The sequence below is a fragment of the Strix aluco genome, chromosome 16 (assembly GCF_031877795.1).
Source record: "Strix aluco isolate bStrAlu1 chromosome 16, bStrAlu1.hap1, whole genome shotgun sequence".
NCBI classification, from domain to species: Eukaryota; Metazoa; Chordata; class Aves; order Strigiformes; family Strigidae; genus Strix; species Strix aluco.
In genome coordinates, this window is record NC_133946.1 from 1,774,119 (window position 1) to 1,796,052 (window position 21,934).

Genomic DNA, 21,934 nt, shown 5'->3' on the forward strand with positions numbered 1-21,934 from the left:
ATATCAGATCATATTTCTCCTTTTTGATACTCCTTTAAAATTAACGGCAGCGATGGCCAGCGGCAGAGTCACAGCTGATGGCCGGTTGGATTTGTTTGCATTGCTGTGGAGAGGCAGGTAATAATTGCCAGGCAGACTCCAGACCTGTGGAGGCTCCAGGCTTTTGTTTGAGTTGGCCACGCTCTTCCTCCGCCGTGTTTACACAAATCCAGCAGCAGCTTGTCCCTGCTCTCTGTACTCAGTCCGTACCCCTTTTGTTCTCAGGGATTGAAATCTCTCTCTTGCAGGAGCCTGAAGTGGTCTGCCAGGCTGCATTTCACCATGCAGCACCTGCCTGCGGGGCTGGGGGTTCGGGCTGGCGCTGCAGGAAGGGCTGCTTTTTAGGAGAGACCAGTCAAATTGTGTAACATCATCAGAGCCTACGAAAAAACCCTGACACGGCCGTCTGGGACATCTTTGCCTTTTGTTTGAGCCTGTAACAAAAAAGGGTGCAGCCCTTTGATGAGAAACAGCAGCGCTAACTTTAATCTTTTCAAATGTCCTGCAGAATGTATAACCCAGTATTTGAGTTTCTGTTCACACATGGGCATCCCATGCACTGAAACACCAAGGCAGTCCAGTTTCTGCTTTTATGGAGTTGAGTGCAATGTAGTTTATTCAACTTTTTATGTCACAATACAAATATTGATTAAATATGTTAGTAAAGAGTGGGTTTGCTTTCTAATCCTAGAGAGGTTTGGGTTGGAAGGGACCTTTAAAGAGCTAGTTCAACCTCCCTGCCATTGGCAGGGACATCTTTCACTAGGTCGAGGTGGATGCTAATGCAGGATTCTGATTTTAAACCTGATTGCTGTGAATGCAAACTTATCTTGGTCAGAAAGGATTCGGCTGTCTAACAGATTCCTGAGAGGGTCAGCTTCTCTGTGCAGAATTCAAGAAGGAGAGATATCATGATTTAAAAAAAAAAAAAGGGAAAGAAAAAAGAAGAAAAGGAAAAAAACAAGCACAGGAATGTAACTGAAGAGAGAGGTGACAGTGCCGTCCATCACTGTCATCCGGTGGCCTGGATGACATCCTGAGGTCCTTCACCAGCTCTGACTATTATGTCTATAATGACTGAAAACTGGATATGTAACAGGCTATTGCAGAGGGACTTGCTGACTGGAAGTCTGTTCACATTCAGGAACCACGCCGGGAATAGTTTTAGGTAGTCTGTCTGTCTGTGGGTTTCGATGCTCTCCAGCTGTGTGTCTGTTAGTCATAAACATGTTTTCTCCTCTTTCCTGTTAGCGTGGCGGGGAAAGCATCAATGCACGGGATGGGAAGGGAATATGTACTGAGCATGCAAGCAAATAGCAAAACTGACTTTAACAGCTGCTTGCAGTGAGCTCGGGCAGTGCTTATTGACAGCATGGGTACAAAGTTTATAGACAAACTTTTGTTTGGTTCTGCTTGCTCTGATTCCCATACAAAATGCAGCATCTTTTATGGAGAAAGTTGAGTTGAAGGACTTCGGTTTTACAAATTCGTTCACAAGATTGCTTTTTACTTTTTTTCTGGAGAGTAGAAATGGCATGTCGTGGCTCATCCCAGCTCTGGGGGAGAGGGAGCCATTCCCAGGGTGTTTCATGCCCCTGTGTGAGGGAGGGCAGCTGTGCCCTGCTCACCCATGGACTTCCAAACTACCACCTGAACACCGCTGGGTTTACTGTGCACTGCCCAGGAGTGGCTTTGGGCTTGGTGGCCTGGCTGGGCCAAAGTAGAAGTCAGACATAAAAATTTGAGAGGAATGAATTTCCTCCATCTCTCAGAGGAAATGAAATCTCTGTGGTCAAGAAACATGTGGCTGCTGTACTGCTAGTGAGCTAGATGTAGAAACTGAGCACGTGTTTTCACATGAGAGCATCTTGCTCTGGAGAAGCAGCAAGCCACTCCTCCATTCTCCTTGGCTTCTTGTACATAGAAGTTGAAGAATTTAAAAAAAAAAAAAAACCAACACACAAAACTCTTGTGAGCAGTGAAGTCTTGAGGAGATTTCAAGACAAGAAAATACGTTGACTTTTATGAAAGGTGAAAAAACAGAGCTCACAACAGCCTTTTGAAAAGTGCAGTGCTCTGTGCCGCTTAGGAAAAGTGTAATCAGTAAAACTACTAAACGAAAGGTGACTGCAAAGCCATGTTAGTCTGTGAGTGCAAGTAAGGGAGCTTCACCTGGCTGGCACAAGTGTTATACCTGTAGAGCAGTCATCCCTGCCACCAGCAGCTGGGCTCTCCTCAGTGGTGCTTATTTTCAAACATAGAAAGGGGGTGAGCACAAACAATAACTGGGAGAGGTACAGAAGCTTCTCCACCAGTTTTCTTTTTGTGGGGGAGGCTGGGAGCTACCTAAATCAAGCAAAATAAAGGCATAGTTTTACTGTCACAGCTTGTTTTGAAGCCCTCCAACAATTGTTTTCAGCTCCACAGAAATGGTAATGGGGGAGAGGACCCAGGCTGCGACCTGCAGCCATGTGCGATGGCCCAGGGACAGATGCAGGGACTGCAGGGAGGGAATTGCTGCTCGGAGGGTCCTGTGGGCCAGCGCTCGGGCTCTGTGGTGTATATAATCCTCCTGCTCTCGACATGTTTGTTTTCTGTGTTCAACTCATGCAAGGGCTTGGCGTTCAAGTTAGAAACCCTTGCAAGGTGGAGGACGGGAGTGAGTGCACTCCTGCTATAAATGGAGGAGCTGCAAGTTAGACGAGTTTAATTGTTTACTAGATAGTTTGCTCTAATAGATGAGAAAATAAGCCATATCCTAGGTCTGATTTTTTTTTCTACTTATACAGGTGTAAATTAGAAGCAACAGTATTGAATTAAATGTGGTGAAAGCACCACACGTGGGAGGTGAACTGAGCAAAGCCACTCTCCTAGACCTTGTCGTTTGTCCCTTCTGCACTGAGTCCCAGGGGAACTTGCGCAGCTGATACATTTGTATTGGTTTGTGCAGGAGGTTGTGGATAGATGATGTTGCTCAGAAATTAAGGTTTTCACAGGGAGAGATGATCTCCTGTCTTTAGCTCTGTCTGCATTACCTGGGGTGAGTGAGGGAAACTTGGCTTAATTCTTTATTCCTCCTGCTTGAATGCGATGTTCAGGAATGGTGCTGTTTAACTGCTGTGATGCTGCTTCTTTTCCCAAATCAGTGTCTGCATTTGCTGTACACATTCAAAAATAACCTGAAGAGCCTGTGTCTACTTTGCTCACTCCCACTGTCCTAAATTGACCTAAACTTGCAATAAAAGGCTAAAGGTCCTCCCCTAACACCCTGCTATCACCTTTGTGCTTTCCCAGACCACTGCCTGCCTGCAGCCGATGAGCCCATCTCCCCGAAGAAGGCGAAGAGCATCCCTGAGTGCCACAACATGGAGAGCTGGTTCTCACCCCCTTCCCCCGAGTGGGCCACCGTGAGGGTCATCCCCGAGGAGGAGATGACTGAGCACAACCTTCTCGCTATCCGAGTCATGGTCACCAGTGATGCAAGCAGGTACTTTAAAATACAAGTAAGCCTATAAAAAAGGCCCATAAGTGCAGCTTGGTTTTCTCTAGAACACTAAGGAAGAATATAACAAAATACAGTACTGAATGTACTTACAACTGGAGGGGAAAAAAAAAAGACAAACCGCTCAGAATAACAATTGTTCTTTACCACAGCCGTAAATCCCCCAGACACATGACTCACTTTGCAGGAAATCTTCAAATATTTGCATCCCACACAGGGGCCTGAATCAGAGAGAAAAACATTGCCCTGATCAGCCCAGGTTCAGTTCTTTGTGTACCAAAAAATGTCAGTTCAGGGATTAGGGCAGTGAGTGTGTTGTGGCAAAAGGTGCATCCTGTGACGTGGCCACCTCCCACCTTGGGTATCATCCTGCAGCTCTGCACCCTGGGCCTCTCCCAGGGCCTTTGAGGACCTGCCCACCCCTAAGAAATCTGAAATTTTATGATCCTTGGGGACCTGCCAAAGGAAGCCCGATTTCTGTGTACAAATTAGAATATATTGGCTTTCTGGGCAGGATTCTGTGGGTGTTCATTCCATCTAAAGATTAGATTGGTATCTTCTGAGTAAAGTGGTTTTCCTTATTGAGAACTAAAAAAGAAGAGAGGGAAGGAGAAAAAAAAAGGCAAACCCAAAGCCAACTGTTGCTCTGTAAGGAAGCTCATTCAAATTCTTGACATGTTTTAAAAACCTATTTGTGGTGCTGTGTGTAGATTGTGGAGAGCAACGCTTTTAGAAATGCAACTTTCTGCTATTCCCTGTGGTGGCTTTAAATGGTGTTTGTGCTCTGCCACATGGGTCTGGGTGCTCTTCTGGGGAAGGATGAACCCACAGGGAATGGAGAGCTCGGGGAAGGGTTTCCTACCTGTTTGACAGACCGCCCCTGCGGAGCGTGTGCTTGTATCCCTTGCTAATACCCTCTGGCTCATGGTGGCCCCATGGCACCTGGGCAGCAACGAGAGCCGACTAATCCCTCTGATCTGAGGGCTCAGGTCCCTTCCCTGCGGCAGCTCCTGTGGCTGGACAGCAAGGCCTTGGTTCCCCTCCAGTGGGATGTGGCACAAGGGGTGATGCCACATCTGTCACTGGCGTGGCTGGTGCCAGCAGCTCCGAGGTCAGCCTCCCGCTGCTGTGGCTTCTCGGACACCCTTCAGTCCACACGGCTCCGGCAGGCCACCCCCTGCCTAAAAAGGGGGGGGCGAGAGAAATAGCAAGTGGCAAATGGCACTGCTGAGCTGACTTGGGGGGACTCATTGGGATGGGGAAAACGACCAGCATGGTGACACAGCTTTGCAGTTCAGGCTTTAGGTACTTGTGAATAATGACCACCTATCAAGCAGAGATCATAGGACAAGCTTCATACTATAGCAGTTAGATCCTTGCCAGCCAAGGAAAATAAACATTTTGCTCTTTAAAACAGAAATATATCAATCAATGTTAATGGCATGTCTTTTTCTTTTGTGTGGCACTCTGCCCAATCTCAGTGTGGTATCTCCCCATCCACACAGCATCTCAGCTATCAAAGACTTCATGTATTTATATTTTTTTATATATATCTGTATGCTTGACACAGCTTGAAAGACACCTAAAAAGTATGTGTTAGTGGTGAAATTTAAGGCCACTCTGATTCAGCCTACTGAGAGAGCAACACACCTGGAACAGTGCTCCTATCCTTGCTGCCTTGCTGACCCTGGCCTCCCAGTACTGCTGGTTTGATCTGAGAGAAGCAGGGGTGCAGGACTGGCAGACACTAACCGTATGGCATTTACCCTGGCTTTATACTGTCTGCAGCCTTTCCTTTAGCTCTTCTTCCTCCTGCCTCCTGGGTTGTGCCTTGGGCTGTTACAATAAATTTTTACTTTCTACAAGGCAGCGCTATATAAACATGAAACAGCTTTCTCCTGCCACACCAACAGGACTAATCATGGCATAAACTCCTCTTTTTTTGAGGTAGAGCTATTAATCACAATAAATCTATTAATTAGGTTAGCAGTATTGTTTGCATTAAAAATAGGCCAAATGGGATGGTGGCACGCTTATTTATGGCAGTGGGAATGCGGTCACATCAGAAGTCCTGAAAGTGCCTGCTCCCTACAGTCTGGTCTTTAGAGATGAAAGAAATCCTATGATTATTGAAAAAAAAGGACTAATAATCACCTTAAAGAGTTATTCTCCTGCCTAGAGGCAAGGTCATGACGTGTGTGCCATTCACGTGTGTTTGTGTGGCATATTTTTACCTTTAAGGAAGGGTATGCCAAAATCTGCCTCCGATCAGCTCAGGTGCCTCATTGCACTCGCTGTTCAATGGGTGTCCCAGTGGCTCCCAAAGAGTTAATTTCCTTATTTCCTATAGGTGTCTTTTGCATGTTTGAAGGCTGTTCACTTAGCTTCACTCAGTTTTCTCCTTCCTAGACTGGTGCTTACAGTTTCCTCCAACTTCTTGCCTAAGTCCTGTTTGCTGGGCCAGTGGCTGTCCTCACCCCTCTCCTTTGCGCTCCCTCCTTGTCCTGTATTGCAGCACCCAGAAGTGGGCTCAGGACCAAGCACGGTAGCTCAATGTGGTCCAAAACCCTCCCCATGGCTCCATGAGGTGTCCAATGCATGATAAGAAATTATGCTGGTGCAGTAACAAAAATACCCAAATTTTGCAATAACAAAATACCTGAGTTTTACTGAACTCTTATCCTAGCCATCGTCATCTGTCACCTCAGGGTTGAAATGGCTGATGCTGAATGATTTCCAGCATGGGTTCCCCCAAACTGCTGAAGGCTAGGAGAGCCTCCCACCCCTCAGCATTTCCTCACCCTCCTTGGCTTTATCTTCTGCCAGGAATGCCTGTTTGGAGGCATCTGTGGTGCAGGAGGGGCTCTGCCTCCCCGGCTGCTTGCCAAGGGCTCAGCACTCGGCAGCTGCAGCCGCCCAGAGAGGGGAGCTGGTTCCAGGTCCCAGATGGGAGATGAAGCGGGGTCCAGAAATAACAGGATGAATTGACAGGTGAAGCCCACCTTGTGGCTGGAGTGGCCTGCCCTGGATTTGGCCTCCTGTGAATTCCCTACGTATGCCTCTTTTATTTCCAAAAATCTGTAGGGAAAAAGGTGAAAAGTGTAGAGTTTTGACCCTTGTGCCTTGCTTTTAGGTGGATTACAGCATTGCAAATGCTGCTATTTCCCTTTCTTCATCTTGGTACAGCTTTACAGGCTCTCTTAGCCCTCCCTGCTAAGCAAGCAATGTGGTGTTTCACCCCAAGTCTCTCTTGATGCCAGTTTGATTCCAGGCGCTGAACGTAGCGGTTGTGGGTGTGAATCTGGGCAGCAGAAGTCTGATGGGACTAGGGATACCAACCGTGTAGCAAATTACAGTTCTGGAATAGCAACAATGAAAAAAGCAAAATAAGGATGTTGGTTCTGGCTGCAAATCATCTGTTTCTCTGCAGCCCGCATGGCTGTCAGGGCTGACACTGGTGCTTGCTGCACCCCTGGGAATGAAGGGGAACAGAGCTACGTGTTTCTTCTGATATGTCCCACTTTCCATCTCACCTTTTTTTCCCCATAGCTCTGAGCTGGAGTTTGATTTTAATGGTAACTCATCAAACTCTGAAGTGAGCGAAGGACAGACCTCGCTGCTGGAGCCCCCCGCCTGCCCCAACCCTGTCCGGAGGTGGGCATCGCTTGCCAGGAGCCCTGTGGCACCGGAGGAAAGTCCCAAAACATACAAAGTTGCCGATGGTAAGCAGCGTCCTGACCCAGGGATGCTCCAGCACCCTCTCCTGAGGGCTGAAGCAAGGGCTGAGGGGAGAAGTTTCGAAGCAGGGGCTGTTGCGTGAAATGTGGCCGGGTTGTACCCGTTAACGGTGTCTTTTTAGGGGGGATTTCTGCCTTTAGTGTGCTGTAGCTGAAACAGCGTTTCCATGATGCAGGGTAAAAGGTGCTTTGCTTGCAGGGGTGGGCTGAGTGTTTCCCACCGCCAGAAAGTTTGGACACGGGGAGCCGATGCGATATGTGCAGTGCTGCCTAAGCAAGGGTGACGGTGGGAGGCACTAGAGAGCTCTGCTTGGTTCACTTTGTGTTTCTATCAGTAGCTGCTTAAAATGTTTGTATCCACTGAAGGCACAAGGAGTAAAGGGAGGGGAAACATTTAGGAACAGTCTGACTCCACGTGAAAACTCCTTTCTGGAGCTGGTCAAAACTAAAAGATGTGCTAAAACCAGCCAAAGAAATGGATTTGCAGAAAATAAAAGGCCATCAGCATTCATTTCCTCCTGTCTCCCACCACCCCCACATCCATATATGCATTTTTAATCCAGACAGAAAAGAGGAGATTTCATACAGCGATTTAAATTGACTCTTGAATACAAAGCCCTTGTTTAGGGCAAAAAAAAGACAGTGGCAAACATCAAAAGGTGCCCAGCAGTGTGTGTCCCCGTGCAGTCACTGAAGGATTTTAGACTTTTTCCTCCCCAATTTCCTGCTCTCCCCACCCCCGGCTGCTCATGTCACCTCCCTCCCCACCATGCCAGCCGGGTTAGCTTGATCTTCATGAGCAGCCTGGCTTCGGCTCCCCATCGTCACCCAGCTGCTTTATAGCGCCCTTAATAAGTTTTTACTGCTTGAGCCTGTCCCCCCACCTGTCTGCCTGCCTTTCTGCTCGGGCCGGCTTCGCTGAGAAAAGAGCCCGTGTCGGTTTGGGGATCAGCGGGAACAAGGGGAGCGCTTTTCCTTGGAGCGTCCCCCGCCGGCCCAGGGCCCTTCCCGGCCGGCTGCGCGCTGCCCCCTCCCGGCCGCCGCCGCGGGGACACCGGTAGGAAACTACCCCCCGCCTGCTTTATTTCCTTCTCTTTTCTGGTTTTTTTGGTGGGTTTGGTGTTTTGTTTTTTTTTTTTTTTTTTTTCTTTTTCCCTCCTTCCCCTCTCTCTGTTTTCACTCTCTGGCTTTTACTACGTTAGTTGACTATGTGTCTTTTCTGTTTCTGTTCAGCGCTACAGAGAGCCAACACTTTTCACTCCACGGCGTTAAATAAGTATCAGAGTTGGAGAAGAAAACTCCAAGCAAGTGAGTAAAGCCTGAGAAGCAATTGTATCTTCTCTTTATGCTGTATCCTGTTTTCCTGTCTCTTAAGTTTCTGTTTTTCCTTCTTTCCTTTAAAAGTTTTGTATTTTTGCATCAGTAGCTGGGAAAATTGACATCTAAAACACGCCAAGTATTTATTTTCCATTTTCTTGTCCTGAAAAGATCAAATTCCCTTTTTGCATGACTGTCCCCTACATTATTACACCCACTGGCAAGTTGTGTCCATGCTAATTCTCCAGCCAAGAAAATGCACCCCTATCCCAGAGCCTGTCTCTAGCCCTGCCTTGCACTGGTTGCTTTTGATTAGGTGCAACGCTGGGTCTAAGATTTTGAGTATCGCTTATTAGAACTGCTCCTGGAGGTGCCCGTTTACACCCATCTACAGGTGCTCTATCACCTCTTTTTTGTTGGAAAAAAACAGGTGATGCTTCTGGATTACTGAAAGGGAGAAAGTACTACCAACCATCCCAAGAGGTGAACTGATGAAAATAAGTGTTACTAGTTCTTGTCCACTAGCAGTTTGACTTGGCTTGGGCTGACCCGTCCCTGGCCATGGGAATCGCACAGGCACGCAGTGATTTTGATAGCAATCAGGTCTGTCCTCAATTCACTTCCGAAACACAGTGTGGTCACCGCTCACAGCTGAGGCTGCATCTAGGTAATCTTCCTGGGCTGTGGTCCCGAAACAAGGCAGCTGTCCTTGGTCACACCTCTGCTGCTTGTGACAGGGTTGCTTGCCCGCCTTGGCACAGCCCCTCTGCAAGTGCCCACAGTGCCTACCCAGTCCCCACTAAGGACTCGCAGGTACCTGCCAGGGTTGATCATACCATAATGGGAGCTGTGTAAGCTTACCAGCATCCCAAACCCTCTCAAAACTTGGTTAGAAACACAGTTGTATCTGTTAGACTGGGGTGTTGACAGCCTGAAGTATAAAACATGAATGTACAGCAGTGGAAAGAAGAGATTTGTGCATGTGACCAAGTGCCACAGTTTCTGGGCATGGAGACAGCAGGTTTTGGGGAATGGTGGTGACAGCTGCTCTTTAACCCTGCCCTCAGCTGCCCTCTGCAACAAGGGGGATTGCTGCTGCTGCTCAGAGTCCCAGTTGCCTTCAGAGAAATTAAGGTTTCTGAAACAAGTAGGATCCCTATGTCTGTTATGGGCCCAGCATTCAAAAAAGAGGCATCTTGGCTTGCTTGGTTTGAATGCACAAGCAAACTTGATGATTATTTGCACGTACCCACTGTGAGATGAATTTTTACATCTTGAAAGAGGAGACAAGCTGCATCTGTCCTTCCCAGCACCGGCACAGGGCTCGTCTCTGAGTCAGATGCCCGCAGGTACATGTGAGCCCTGTCGCTACTGACCCTGCAGTCCCTTGGAGGCCCCTGGTGCAACACATCTGGGATAACTCAGGAAGTCTCAGTAGAGCATGTATGGGGCTATTTCATGGTCCTGAGAGGATGCTCCCACCAAGCTTGGCTTCAGCAAACCAGCCCCTTGATGGGCTGTCCCCAGAGAGGCAGCTGTGGGGGACAGACAGGCAGACAGGCCGTGATGGGGCTGCGTTCCCTGGGATTCACTGCATCTCCAAGGTGTGGAAGACTTGCTGTGCTCTGCAAGGCCTCCCTGGAGCAGCTGCACGGGATGTCCCACCCGGGCAAAGGGCATCCCATGCCCTGGATGGGGAAGCAGAGCAGGGTGCCCTCAAAGTCTTGTGGCATCTGTTGTCAGCCTCAGAGATGTCTCTGAGCACTGTACAGCATTTGAGGTTTGGCTTATAATCAGGTGTTGGCTTCACCAAAGGCTTGGATTTAAAGTCTTGCCTTCATTGATCTCAGTTTTTAAAAGATCAAACAAAAATTATGCTTATTCCAGATTTGAAGAGAAAAAAAGAAAGACTGTGAGAGAAGGAAGAAAAGACCAGGGGTCACTCTTAATTTCCACTAATTTTCAGCTTGTTCTCAGCAAATGCATCGTTTGCCAATTATTTTTCCCATCATTTTATTAAAATCTTCCGTGGGCCTCTGAAGGGCTCTAGAGGGAGCTAAAAGCCTGTGAGAGGAAAGGGACACACTACATGATTTTGTCTGAACCTCAAGTATGCTGTTAAACGAGGTGTAAAGCACATTCAGTGTATACTGGGAACAGAATAAAGGCATTTTTTACTCTCTAGAGGAGCACTGTAAGTCTTAGTTTCTATATTTAAGCCACTTAATATTTGGTTACAAGAATGCATATGATCATCAGTCACATGAAAGAAAAATCTGTCTCTTTTTCAGACTTATTTCCCAAAACACATATGTTTCATAAACAGCATGAGGTACGTGGCCAAGGAAAGGAAATCAGTGTCATGGTTATACTGGCTGAAGGTCTCAGAGCAGGATATTACCTTTCAAAATCTTTAATCCCTGTTGCACAGCCACGGGGAACACCGCGCTCTTAATTTATCTTGGTCACTTGGAGTAGCTTTTGGGCCAAGCAGATCATGATAGGACCCTAGGGAACTTTTTTTTTTTTAAATCCAATGTTGAATGTGAAGCTGCAAATATGGGTTCAACATCTTGGCGGTAATAAATCCATTATCTCTGTGAAAGATGGCAAGCTGTGGCTTTGCATGAAGCAATGTTCTTGCGTGTGCAGGCCCTCAAGAGCCATGATGGGAGGTAGTTCTCCTCATGGGCACGTGCTGTTACCCTGCAGACTCCTGGGTGATGGGGTTTATGCCTTCATCGCTGTTATGGCTGTTGCTGCTGCAGAGGCTGCATTTCCCCTCAGTGTGCTGAGCCATGACATTTGCCCGTGCCAGGAGGCTCAGGACTTTAGTGGATCAGGCTAATCCCTTCCCTGGCTCACTTATGCAGGTGATGATGGGATTTTTTTTTTTATCCTAATTCTGGATTCTCATGTTTTCTCATGGCTCAATTCACTTTACAGAATATAAAGGTCAGCCCCTGGTTGCTAGTCACTGCGGGAGTTCCTTAACGAACTCCAGCGCATCGTTTCCCTCCATTCTTGACTGAATGCAACAAATTGCATCAAGATTGGGAATGAATAGGTGAGACACTGAGAGGAAAGTAAAGTTGGCCTCTCTCCCTGGCTTACCTTTTCTGAATTCCGTGTGCAGGAACTGTCTTCTCTCTGGTGTGTTGCTTTTGTCCTTGCTCATTTAATTCCTATGTAGAAGAACCAAAGTTCACTTTGGGAACCTTTGTGGGTTTCAGAACTAATAATTGGGTTTGAGAGTTAATAATTCAGCTATAAATATATTTGTCATGCTATAGCTTGACACGGTAATATCTTGGCTCAGGGATACTTCTGTTCGGTTCAAATATTATTTATTATGTAAAATTCCCCCAGGCACAAATATTAGAGAGCTCTCCTGACTCCCTTCAGGTGCAAGTTACTTCCCTACTTTTTCTTCCAGCAGGTCTAAGTCTGTCTGTGCTAGTTTTGGTTCAAGGCCTTTAGCAATTACTTACCTTGCCTGATCCTAGGAGAGCCCCCAGCATGCTGCCTGTTGGCCTGGCTTGGGAGACAACAGGATTATTTCTGCCCTTACTGCCTGCAGGTGGTTGCATTTCCTATTTCTTTCCCATTCTGACAGATAGCCCTCTCAGAGGTCATCCATTTTTTCACTTCTCGGACGTACCCAAAGTTTCAAAAGTCACTGGTTGTTTTGACTGCCTCTGCTTTTAAGGCCTGAAAGCCCTCTAAAGAGGGCTGGTTTTCCAGACGATTTCCTGGAACTCAAAAGCTGCTTCACTATGTCCAGCCAAAAAGTGAAAGCAGTTCAGGTCCACCGCTGAAAATGTCAACATATGTTTGGCACAGTGTGCACACACATATGAGTGAGTCCATAAACTTCATTACTGTAGGTCAGCTCTTCAGATACAGCTGTATCCTGATGGCTGTTTAACTTTCTACTCTCATTCTTCAATTGCAAACTTTATTTAAGACAAAAATAATACCAACATGATGGTAAAATTTGTGTCTTTGTCAGGCTTCCCTCTACTGTCCAGCAAGAAACCTGGGCTACACTGGAAGGACAGCTCAGCCAGCTGTCAGAGTGGTCCTGGAGAGGATCACTCCCAAACACAGGTACGATGGAGAATGTGCAGAGCAAAATGAGCGTCGCTACTGTTGGGGCATGTCTGCTCTGGGCAGGCTGTCTGAGCACCCCCTGCTCTTTCAAATAGTTTTGGTCCTCACAGTAACTGCTAAAGTTGGAGTTATGCCTGTGGGGGATAGAGACTTTGATGCTCTGATTGATATAACCATTCCCAAATCATGTGGCTAAGTCACATTCACTGTGGGACTCAGACCTTGATCTGACTGAGAGTTAGGTACTAATCTGTTGCATCAGACAACATGTAGGCACCACCACCCTGCCCTTCCCTTGCATCATGGGGCTTAGCTGCCACTGGAATTTCCTTTGTGCCACAGTTTCTGCCCAAAGGAGAGGAAATCCCCCAAACCTCTGTCCCCTGGTGCTCCTGAGCTGGCTTTTGGTCTGCCCATGTGCTTGTAGGGCTGGATGGAAATGTGTAGCATGTTGGGAAGGCCATGTGCAAGCAGTGGTGGGGTGAGAGGGTATCACATCTGAGTGGCTTAAATGCCACTTGATAGCAGTGCATCACTGGGCGAAAGGCAAGTGCCAACACCAGCCTTGGAGAGCAAATGTGGGACTTGAGGTAAGGGCTCGCATAGTGCCAGCCATAGGAAACCTGGCATAGGAGACTGGGGGATTTTTTAGGCCATTACAGCCCTTAGACATAGGTGTGCCCATGTCTAATGTTTACCACTTGCATCCGGTGGGCATAAGACTTCTTTTCTTAATTTGCAGCAGGCCCGTGGCTCCACACTTCCCACAGCTCAAGATCATCTTCAATTTCCTTCAGGACCTAGTATTTCCATTGTATTTTTAAAAATTTTACTTTTCCTAAGGCTGAGGAAGGGTGGGCCTGCCGTAAGTGCAGCACTGCAGCAGGAGTCATGACCAACCGTACAAGCAAAGGGCAGCACGTCCCCTGGATTTGGAGTTGGGCGGAGTGGGGACCAGCCCACGTCCTCCATGTCCTAGCCCATTGTCCTCACCCTTGGGTTAAACATGATTAAAATTGCTTGACCTCAGGGTCTGTGTTAGAAAAAAAGTCAAGACTTCCATGTCCACGGTGGTGGTTGAAATCCGGTCTGGGACAATAGGGCCAGGAAGGGAACGTCCCAGGGGAGCAGAGCTGCACAATGCTGCCTGGCCACGCCACGCAGGACGAGAGCTGACTCCATGCAGCTCCCACTCTATAAGCAGTGCTTAGCAGCCTTTTTCTTACTCTAAAGAGAGAGGATTAAGAGGGCGTTTATTTGTTTATTGGTGTTTCTCATGTTTTTCTATCTGAGATACTGGCCAATATTAATTTTAGTCATCAAATACAACTATGAAACAGGGTGTAATCATTATTGCCTTACTTCTGATGCTTCTGGGAAACAAGAAGTCAGACAGATTAATGGCTTCACCCGTGTGAATTTGGGAATCTGGCACATAAGTGGAAACAGGCTCTGAATCTTCACCCCATTCATTATCACGTAGCATTGAGAATAAAATGCCTCTCTTTTAAGAATGAAAAAAACCCTCTAGTTTTTGTCTGCTGGCTAAATAATGTGGGCATTTATCCTTGTTACTATCTCCAGCAGAAAATTTCAGTGGCTAGAGTAATGAATTTAAATATTCACCAAAGGAAAATAATTATAAAAGAGAACTAATTGAATTGTTTAAAACTACCATCTTGCATTTTACAATCTTTTCTGGGTTACTTCATTCATTCCTACCTGGGCTATGTAAGCATGCAATATTATAAAAGCAGCTGGAGCAGATGGATGACGGTCTCTTGTGCTTGCTGGAAACTCTAAGGTGATGCAACTGGGATGCACATGGGAGAATAGAGCAGATCTGCTCTTGTTTATTTTCCTGTACGTAGTAGAGTTTCTTTCTAAGGATAATATTAATGGCACTTCATAAAGATATGACAGATTCTCAGCATGAATAACATTATTTTTAGACTATTAAAATTTCCAGTAGTATTAGATCTCCACTCCTAGAGAAATATTAGCCCTTTAGGGATAAAAGCTTTGCTTCTTATTGTATTATCATCTACATATATATATGTATGTATATGTGTATATAAATTAAATCTTATGTATATTAGTATTACGTTATGATTAAAATATTCTATGAAATAAAAGATGCACTCAACTGTATTTTTCTACCCCAAAATATTTTTTTCATGCACTTCACAGTTGGCTTCTTACAAGAAATCACCTGAAGTTACAAGAGGACATTTCAAACCCTACAGCCCAGTATTTCAAAGAAAAGAAAGAGTCAGAGAGATGCCTGAAGACATCAGTCTCTATGTACCCCATTGTCCTTTGCAGAGCAGCACCAGAGGTTTTTCACAGACCCCTCCTGGGAATGGGACAGTGGCTGCTGATTTTTCTGATCCTGAAGATACAGATAGTGACATTGGGACATACACAGCCCAGGGCTGGAAGGAAAAAAACCAGAAATATACCTCTGAACAAGGAGATTTTAACAGGAAGACAAAAGTGCTGTCATCTCTGGATTTGAAAGAGAAAGATGGCAGAAATACAAGGCACCCAGAAGAAAAGCCTGAGCGAGAATCAAAGGAGGCAAAAAAGAGGCTGTTTCTTTGTACTCAACAGCGACCCTTGTCACACAATTCAAACGGGAAGGACTTAGGTGGAACCAGTCCAGGGTATCAAGACAAAGGAGCACTGTGGACTTCAGAGGAGAAGGATGCTGATGGGACAAAAGATGTGTTCAAAGTATCTGATTGTCCTGTGCCTCTCTTACTTGCAGATGATGCTCCACCAACTTTGCCAGTTGACAGAAAAGATGCTTTAAGGAGTCTAGATGCAGCTGCCAGGGAGCACACAGCTGGCCAGCCGAAATCACCACTGAGGCTCATAGCCAATGCTATCAAAAGGTCCATTTGGGAGCCTCTGATTTCATCTCCAGAAGGACTAAAGCAGGACTCAGACAGCGAAGTCAAAGCCCCTTCAGAAAAAGCTTTCTTCAGCTTCCCCAGTACTCCTGGCTATTCCCTAAGCCAAAGGAACGGTAACAATAATACAGCAAATAACACTCAGCCACAGGAGCTTAAAGTAGGGGAGTGTGCAGGAGAGTATTTAGGAAATGGGAGCCCTTTCTCAAACCCATACAATTTTTCTGTCAGCTCTGAAGAGAGATCTCTAAGGGATTACAGTGAGGAGGTATCCTTCCCAGTCTACAGTCCTCACACCAGGCTTTCCAAATCAACCAGTATACCTCAGAAATCATCTTGCACTAGGATGGAGGATGTCCCAGGACTCCTAGAAAAGTTTACCTTTAAAGAGACTCCTCCAGGGGCTCCCATGGATGATGTGTTTATCTGTAATGAAAAGTACCCCCTTCTTTCATCTTCAGAGCCCAAGAACACCTCCAACGACAGTCTGGATGACTCTGCACAGAATGGTAGTCTTGGGTCACTCTTTGATAGACTGAGAAGTAAAGTTCATGACAGAGAAGGGAATTCCTTTGGGTCATCTCTGCCTTTCATGGAGGACTGTTCTCCAGAAGACAGGCTATGTTATCCTTCCACAGGTGAGGACCTGAGTAGAATTATTTTTATTATTATTAAATTATTTATTAAGTAATAGCACTGAACACTTCATAGACCTGTGTGTGATCATGCAAACACATATCTGTTGTATGTTTAATTTATAGTTACTTTCTACATAGGAAGATTTAATAAATGTATTTTTTGTTAAGATTTAGGAGTTGCTTCTGGTTTAAAGGAGCAGAGCAGATTTGCAAGCAAAGTGCAGCTCATTGGACCCAAGTTTGGTCTGCTGTTCGCTGCTGTTCAAATGTGTTTGGGTCAGGAAAATGTACTTGGTGAGGTGGCAGAGATGGTGAGGCAGAGTGGGATGCTGTGCAGAGCAGCTGCTGCTGTGACACTGGGTGTGTTGTGGAAGGGGGAGTACAGCAGGCAAGTGGAAGAATGAGCACTGAAAACTCCAGTGCAGTGTAGAGTACATTTGCTACCCTTTCCATGAGGAGCTCAGAGACTGAAGCAATATGGTTGCAATAACAAGAAGCTTTGCTTTGTGTATGTGCCTTCTCAGCAGGTGTTCCTTCAGCTCTGTCCGCTGTTGTAGTGACCAAATTGTAGACATACTTTTGGGAGCTTTGTAGTGTCATTAATATCCCCCTGTTATTTTATTTGAGAGGAGATAGCACCTTATTGACCTACTCTGACCTATTTGTGAGTCTATTCGGGCAGTGATTAAAAGGCATCAATTTTCATGTTTGCTTGCAAGAACAAGGTTAGTATTAAAATTGCAGATGAGTCTGAGAAATATTGATGTCAAAGAGCAATCTGAGTAATCTGAGCATAGGCTCAGAAAGAATTGAGTGCAGCACAGTTTCAGGTATGAAATATGAGGTATGAGAGCTGCACCCACCTGTCTTTGTGATTCATCTTTCCACTAGCCCACTTCACAAAGTCACAGTTATTTAACTAAATAACCTATTGAATTTTATTGACATACCTGTTTGTTTCTTTCTTTATTAAATTGCAACCCAAACTCTAACCCCAAAGTTGCTGCTCTACTGCAGCATTAACATAACAATCTGTATGTAAAATGTGAAGTCACTGAAATGTTCCCAGAGAGCTTCCAGATCGTTTTTGCATCCTTTCTGCTTCAGAGCTACTGCATACTGTGAGGAAGATATACAGTTTATAAGAGACTTGATCTGAAGCTCATTAAAACTGATAGAATAACTCCTGTTCTCATTTCTGAATTTTTGGATTGGACTCTTGGAGCATCCCTTATCTAACAACTCACAAAACCAAGTATCCCCACTGAGCCATAGGATGCTAAGGACTGCACTGAAGCCACAGAGTTGCTGGTGTTCACACTTGTCATGCTGTGGTCTTAAATGGGAGACTTTACTGAATCTATACCTAGTCATCACCCTTGCTCTTAACTAAGTGTATTACAGTAATTGGTATGTTGTGTTGTTACTAAAATGGGAAAAGTTCTTAGGTTTGAATAAAGCTATACTTTATTTATGTTTTAAATAATTTGGTAAACCATGCTGGTTTAATATGTGTTAAATTCCTCTGCTGTGCAAGCCAAAAGAGGAATTATTAAATTATTATAATTATTGAATATAGGCATTGCAAAGTCTGTTCGGAAGAAAAAAAAAAAATGGAGCTTTGATCTAGCCATTTGCCCATGAATCTGTCTTCTTCAACGTTTCAACATTGCAGCTCCCTGAACTTTTAAAAACATTCATATTTGAGTAAATCAAACTGGTAAAGAGCCAAGTGCTGCTTGGCTCTCTAAAATGGCATTTCTGTCTCATACTGGCACTTGTCTGAGGCCCAGGCTTGGCAAACTTCAGACATGAACTGATGGCGAGCTTTAGCCCACATTACATGTAATTATTTTTCTCTCTTGAAATTTACCATGAATTTCAGAAAATTTATTTTCTTTAAAGAAAAAAAAATACTCCCAGCACCTTGCAGAGACCAATTTAATGAGGCTGTTTCTCATACTCCTCTTGGTTCTTTGCAGTAGGGCTTTTCTATCCTATCTGAGACCCGGCAGACTTGTTCTGTGCAAGTATGGTTGGTCTGGTGTTTTCTCCCACAATGGGCTTGTGGAGCCAAAGAATGAGCTGGGTGATAACAGTCTATGGACTTGAGATGGGACTGGACAAGCTCATTGAAGAGAAATCCGCTGAGGAGTACCAAATGCTTAGAAATCACTTTCAATTTAGAAAGTTCCTGAACTGAAAAATGCTTGGAGGCTGGATGAGTGTCAAGGGGAGGAATCAAATAAGACTGTCCAGTACCTATAGCATTCCTTTAGACATCCACTGCTGGAGACAGACTGGAAGGACCTTCAGTCTCACCCTACACATATACTTCTATCTTATCTTGTTCATCTATCCCTACCTATACCTTATCTTAGTTACTTCATCTGCAAGTACACGTCCAGATGTCTTTCCTGTGCTGATGACTTCTGCATTTCAGACCCAGGTGTCTGTCCAAACTAAAAACTGTATTCTGTCCTTCTGTCATCTCCTGCCAAGTGTTCAGCCACCAGCTGAAGCTCAGCATGAGGAAGCAAAGATCTTAATTACTCAGCAGCAGATTGCCTGTCACTCAAACTTATGTTTGCAGTTACACCTTCCATATGGGCCATTCCACCTTCTGATATCCAGACCTGGTCTAAAGGCTTTCTGGCTAACACTTTCTTTCTGTTTCACAAGAGCTATTCCTCAGAGCCACTTGAAAATTTTGAGCTGTCCAGAGATCCAGCTGCAGAGACTACCTGTGTGGGATCTAGGGGGTCATGCACTGTTTTCAGTGAGAGATTGGTTTTAAAAAAAATAAAATCCTATGTAAGTTTGAATGTAGAATATACAAATGTCCCCAAATAGCCAATAATCACACTGGAGTTTCTAGGTGCAATTATAGATTTTTGATTTACTGCACAAATATCTGAGGCCTTTGTCCTTTGATTCCTCCTTTGTGTTCCAACCTGCACTTAAAAAAACAAAAACCAAAAAACCAAAAACTTGATCAATAAAATTGATCAATGAGATGGTTAACTGTTCTCTCCTAAGCCTACTTGACCTTTTGAATTTCAAAAAAATGCCAAAGTGCCGTGCTAGTTATAGATACTAAAAATCTAGAAAAACAACAGTAAAAAGAGAGCTAAGCCAGGTTGTATGGGAGAGTTGCAGTCAGCAGTGTTTGTAATGAGATGTAGTAGTGGATCCAGAGTTTAGGTTACTTTTGACTTAGAGCTTCTGAAGAGCAGCCCATGAAGGTTATTGGTTATTGGCAGATATTTGTGACTCTGGATTTGCTTCTTGATAGTGATGGACACGTGGGAGGAATATTTTTGTCACTGACAGAGTAGGGATCATGTAAAAATATTTCTAGAATTGTCCCTTAGATGAGATGAGTTGTGACTTGTTTACATGGCTTCCTTCATTAAGCAGGACAACCAGTTCAGCTGATGAGAAAATCAGACATGTTATGAACTCACTTTGTTGTTCTTGTGCACTTTTAGATTGAAAAGGGATTGTCTGCAAATATTTCAGGTTCATACATGGTTCCCATTACTGCATCTTTGTACCACTGACAGTCTGTGTATTTGCAATGTTTCATATTTTAGAAGGGGAACTGAGGCACTACAAGATTAAATTACATGCCTAAGATCACATGAGAAATCTGTGGAGAAGCAGACATGTGAAGCCAAATAGTCAAGCCCCACTCTTGATTTCTACTAGCCTTTCTTCTTGTGTCCTACCTCAGGTCAATTCCCATCTGGTTTGAGACAGCAGTGCCCCAAGAGATATGTTTAGCTTTGCCTCTCTCTTTTGTAAAACACTGAAGTACTTAGAGTGGTCATGATTAACTCCAATGACTTTATAAAAATATGCAATCTTGGACACTTACAGAGGAAGCCAACAGATTAATATAACATTGTGTTATAAAAACAGTTCCTGCTCCAAGACTTTCTGTGCTCCAAGACTTTGTTTAGACTACAGTCATTACTATGACACAAAAACACCCCAGGAAAGGGAGGTAAGCTGTGACATGCAGAGTGACGGCAGTGGTGGTTTTCCCTGTGAATCTCCAGGACATTGAGGAGCTTTTCTATGTCTAACAGAAGATATCTCCTTCTCAACATTTTCAGATGACATCTCCCCCTTTGTTCAAAGGACCTCAACTCTCCTAGGAAAACCCGTACCTTAGATTTATATGTTAAGGGAGGGGTTCTCAAAGCACTGGACTTTGGTCCAGTTCATCACTCTGAATACAGTGAGGGTTTTACTATTGACAGCATTCAATGGCAGCACGCTTAGGCCAAAGCAAAGTGTCTTCGAGACCCACCCTTGGATTATCAAGCTGTAATGAACTGGAATTTTAATTTTATGGATATAATTTTTCTTATTTCTTATGACATGCACATATGAGTATACCAAGTCCCAAAATCAAGAATTGGAGGCCAACTTTGTACTTTGAAGGGTATTCCGTGACACTGTCAGATTCAGTAACAATTAATACTCATTTTCCTGTGATTTGACAGCTGTAAATCAGGCATGCTGTAAAGGTCTCTTGACCAAACTCCTAGTAGCTACTGTAGGTAGAAGTCAAGAATAGATTAATAAAAATTTCAGAAATATTTGTTTCTTTACCCTTTATAATTAAGAACTAAAACTATGGCTGACCGTTCCTGGTAATCCAGAGTCATCTTAGCTGGGGAGAAAAAGCTCTAGTGTAACATGTTAATTTGGAAGTTAGGAAGACACTAGAGTACTTAAGAAATAAGTAATAAGTAACTCCCATTTTGAAGGAATGAGATGGCTAGAAAGAGAAAGCCCAAGTCTAGAATAGTTGAGTTAATATTTGGAAAAAAACATATGTTTTTAGATCTTTTCTGTAGCTATCGAGCTTTAAGGCTTGACGTATTTGGAGTGGACAGATTATTATCTAACTTTACTATTGCAGTTCTAAGTTTCAGATTTAAATGACAGTGAGTGTTTAAATAAACAGTGAGTGTAAAAGTCCCCGAGTTGAACATTTTTATGTGTGAACTCCTTGTCCAAATCCTCACAGCTGGCAGCTAAATTCTGCCTATCCCACCCCTCTGGAGATGGGAAAGATTAATGCTTAGTCATCTATAGTAGAACATATAGATGCTATAATATAGAAAAGTGTTTTGTGGTTTTTTTTCCAAAAATAGCATAAATGTGGTATTTTTCTCTAGCTCTACATAAAGCAAGTTCATTCAGTGAGGTAATTTCTCACTCTGCTTGTTATAGTCGTCTTGAAGCTGAAATTTGCATCTGGGGTACATTTTAGAGCATATTTCTGGTCTCTCCTACAAATAAGTAGCCAAAGAAAAATAGCTGAGCAGAGCACTGTGTGGCTGCTCTTTTAATGTTGAAAGAAATGCACTGTCCCACTGGTTCTATTTCCCTGAAATGTGTCAGGACCACACATCTGGGAGCCAAAAAACTCTATTCTCATCCCAGTTCTGTCACTCTTCACTGTGTGTTTCCGGGCACCTCCTTGGAGCAACCCATGCTTCAATTATCCACATTATATCAACAGAGAACATCAGTGCTGTGAAATGTGTATGCAATAAATGTGACAGAGACCATAACTGTCAACGCGCACAGGTAGATCCATCAGATGCCTCAGCACCAAGTGGTTTCATGTGGTCCTTTGTCCTGTAGGACACT

At 44.6% G+C, this 21,934-nt stretch overlaps 1 protein-coding gene across 2 annotated transcripts in view; it reads left to right on the forward strand.

Annotated features, from left to right (window-relative positions):
* MICAL2 (microtubule associated monooxygenase, calponin and LIM domain containing 2) overlaps positions 1-21,934 on the forward strand; it is a 130,111-nt gene that overhangs the window by 90,567 nt on the left and 17,610 nt on the right. The window contains exons 26-30 of one of the 2 annotated variants that reach the window (XM_074841683.1): positions 3,334-3,526; positions 7,091-7,263; positions 8,512-8,586; positions 12,608-12,705; positions 14,899-16,261. In XM_074841683.1, coding sequence (XP_074697784.1) covers positions 3,334-3,526; positions 7,091-7,263; positions 8,512-8,586; positions 12,608-12,705; positions 14,899-16,261 — 1,902 coding nt within the window. Of the gene's footprint in view, positions 1-3,333; positions 3,628-7,090; positions 7,264-8,511; positions 8,587-12,607; positions 12,706-14,898; positions 16,262-21,934 lie in introns of those variants that run through there. The other variant, XM_074841685.1, reaches the window with a different exon arrangement.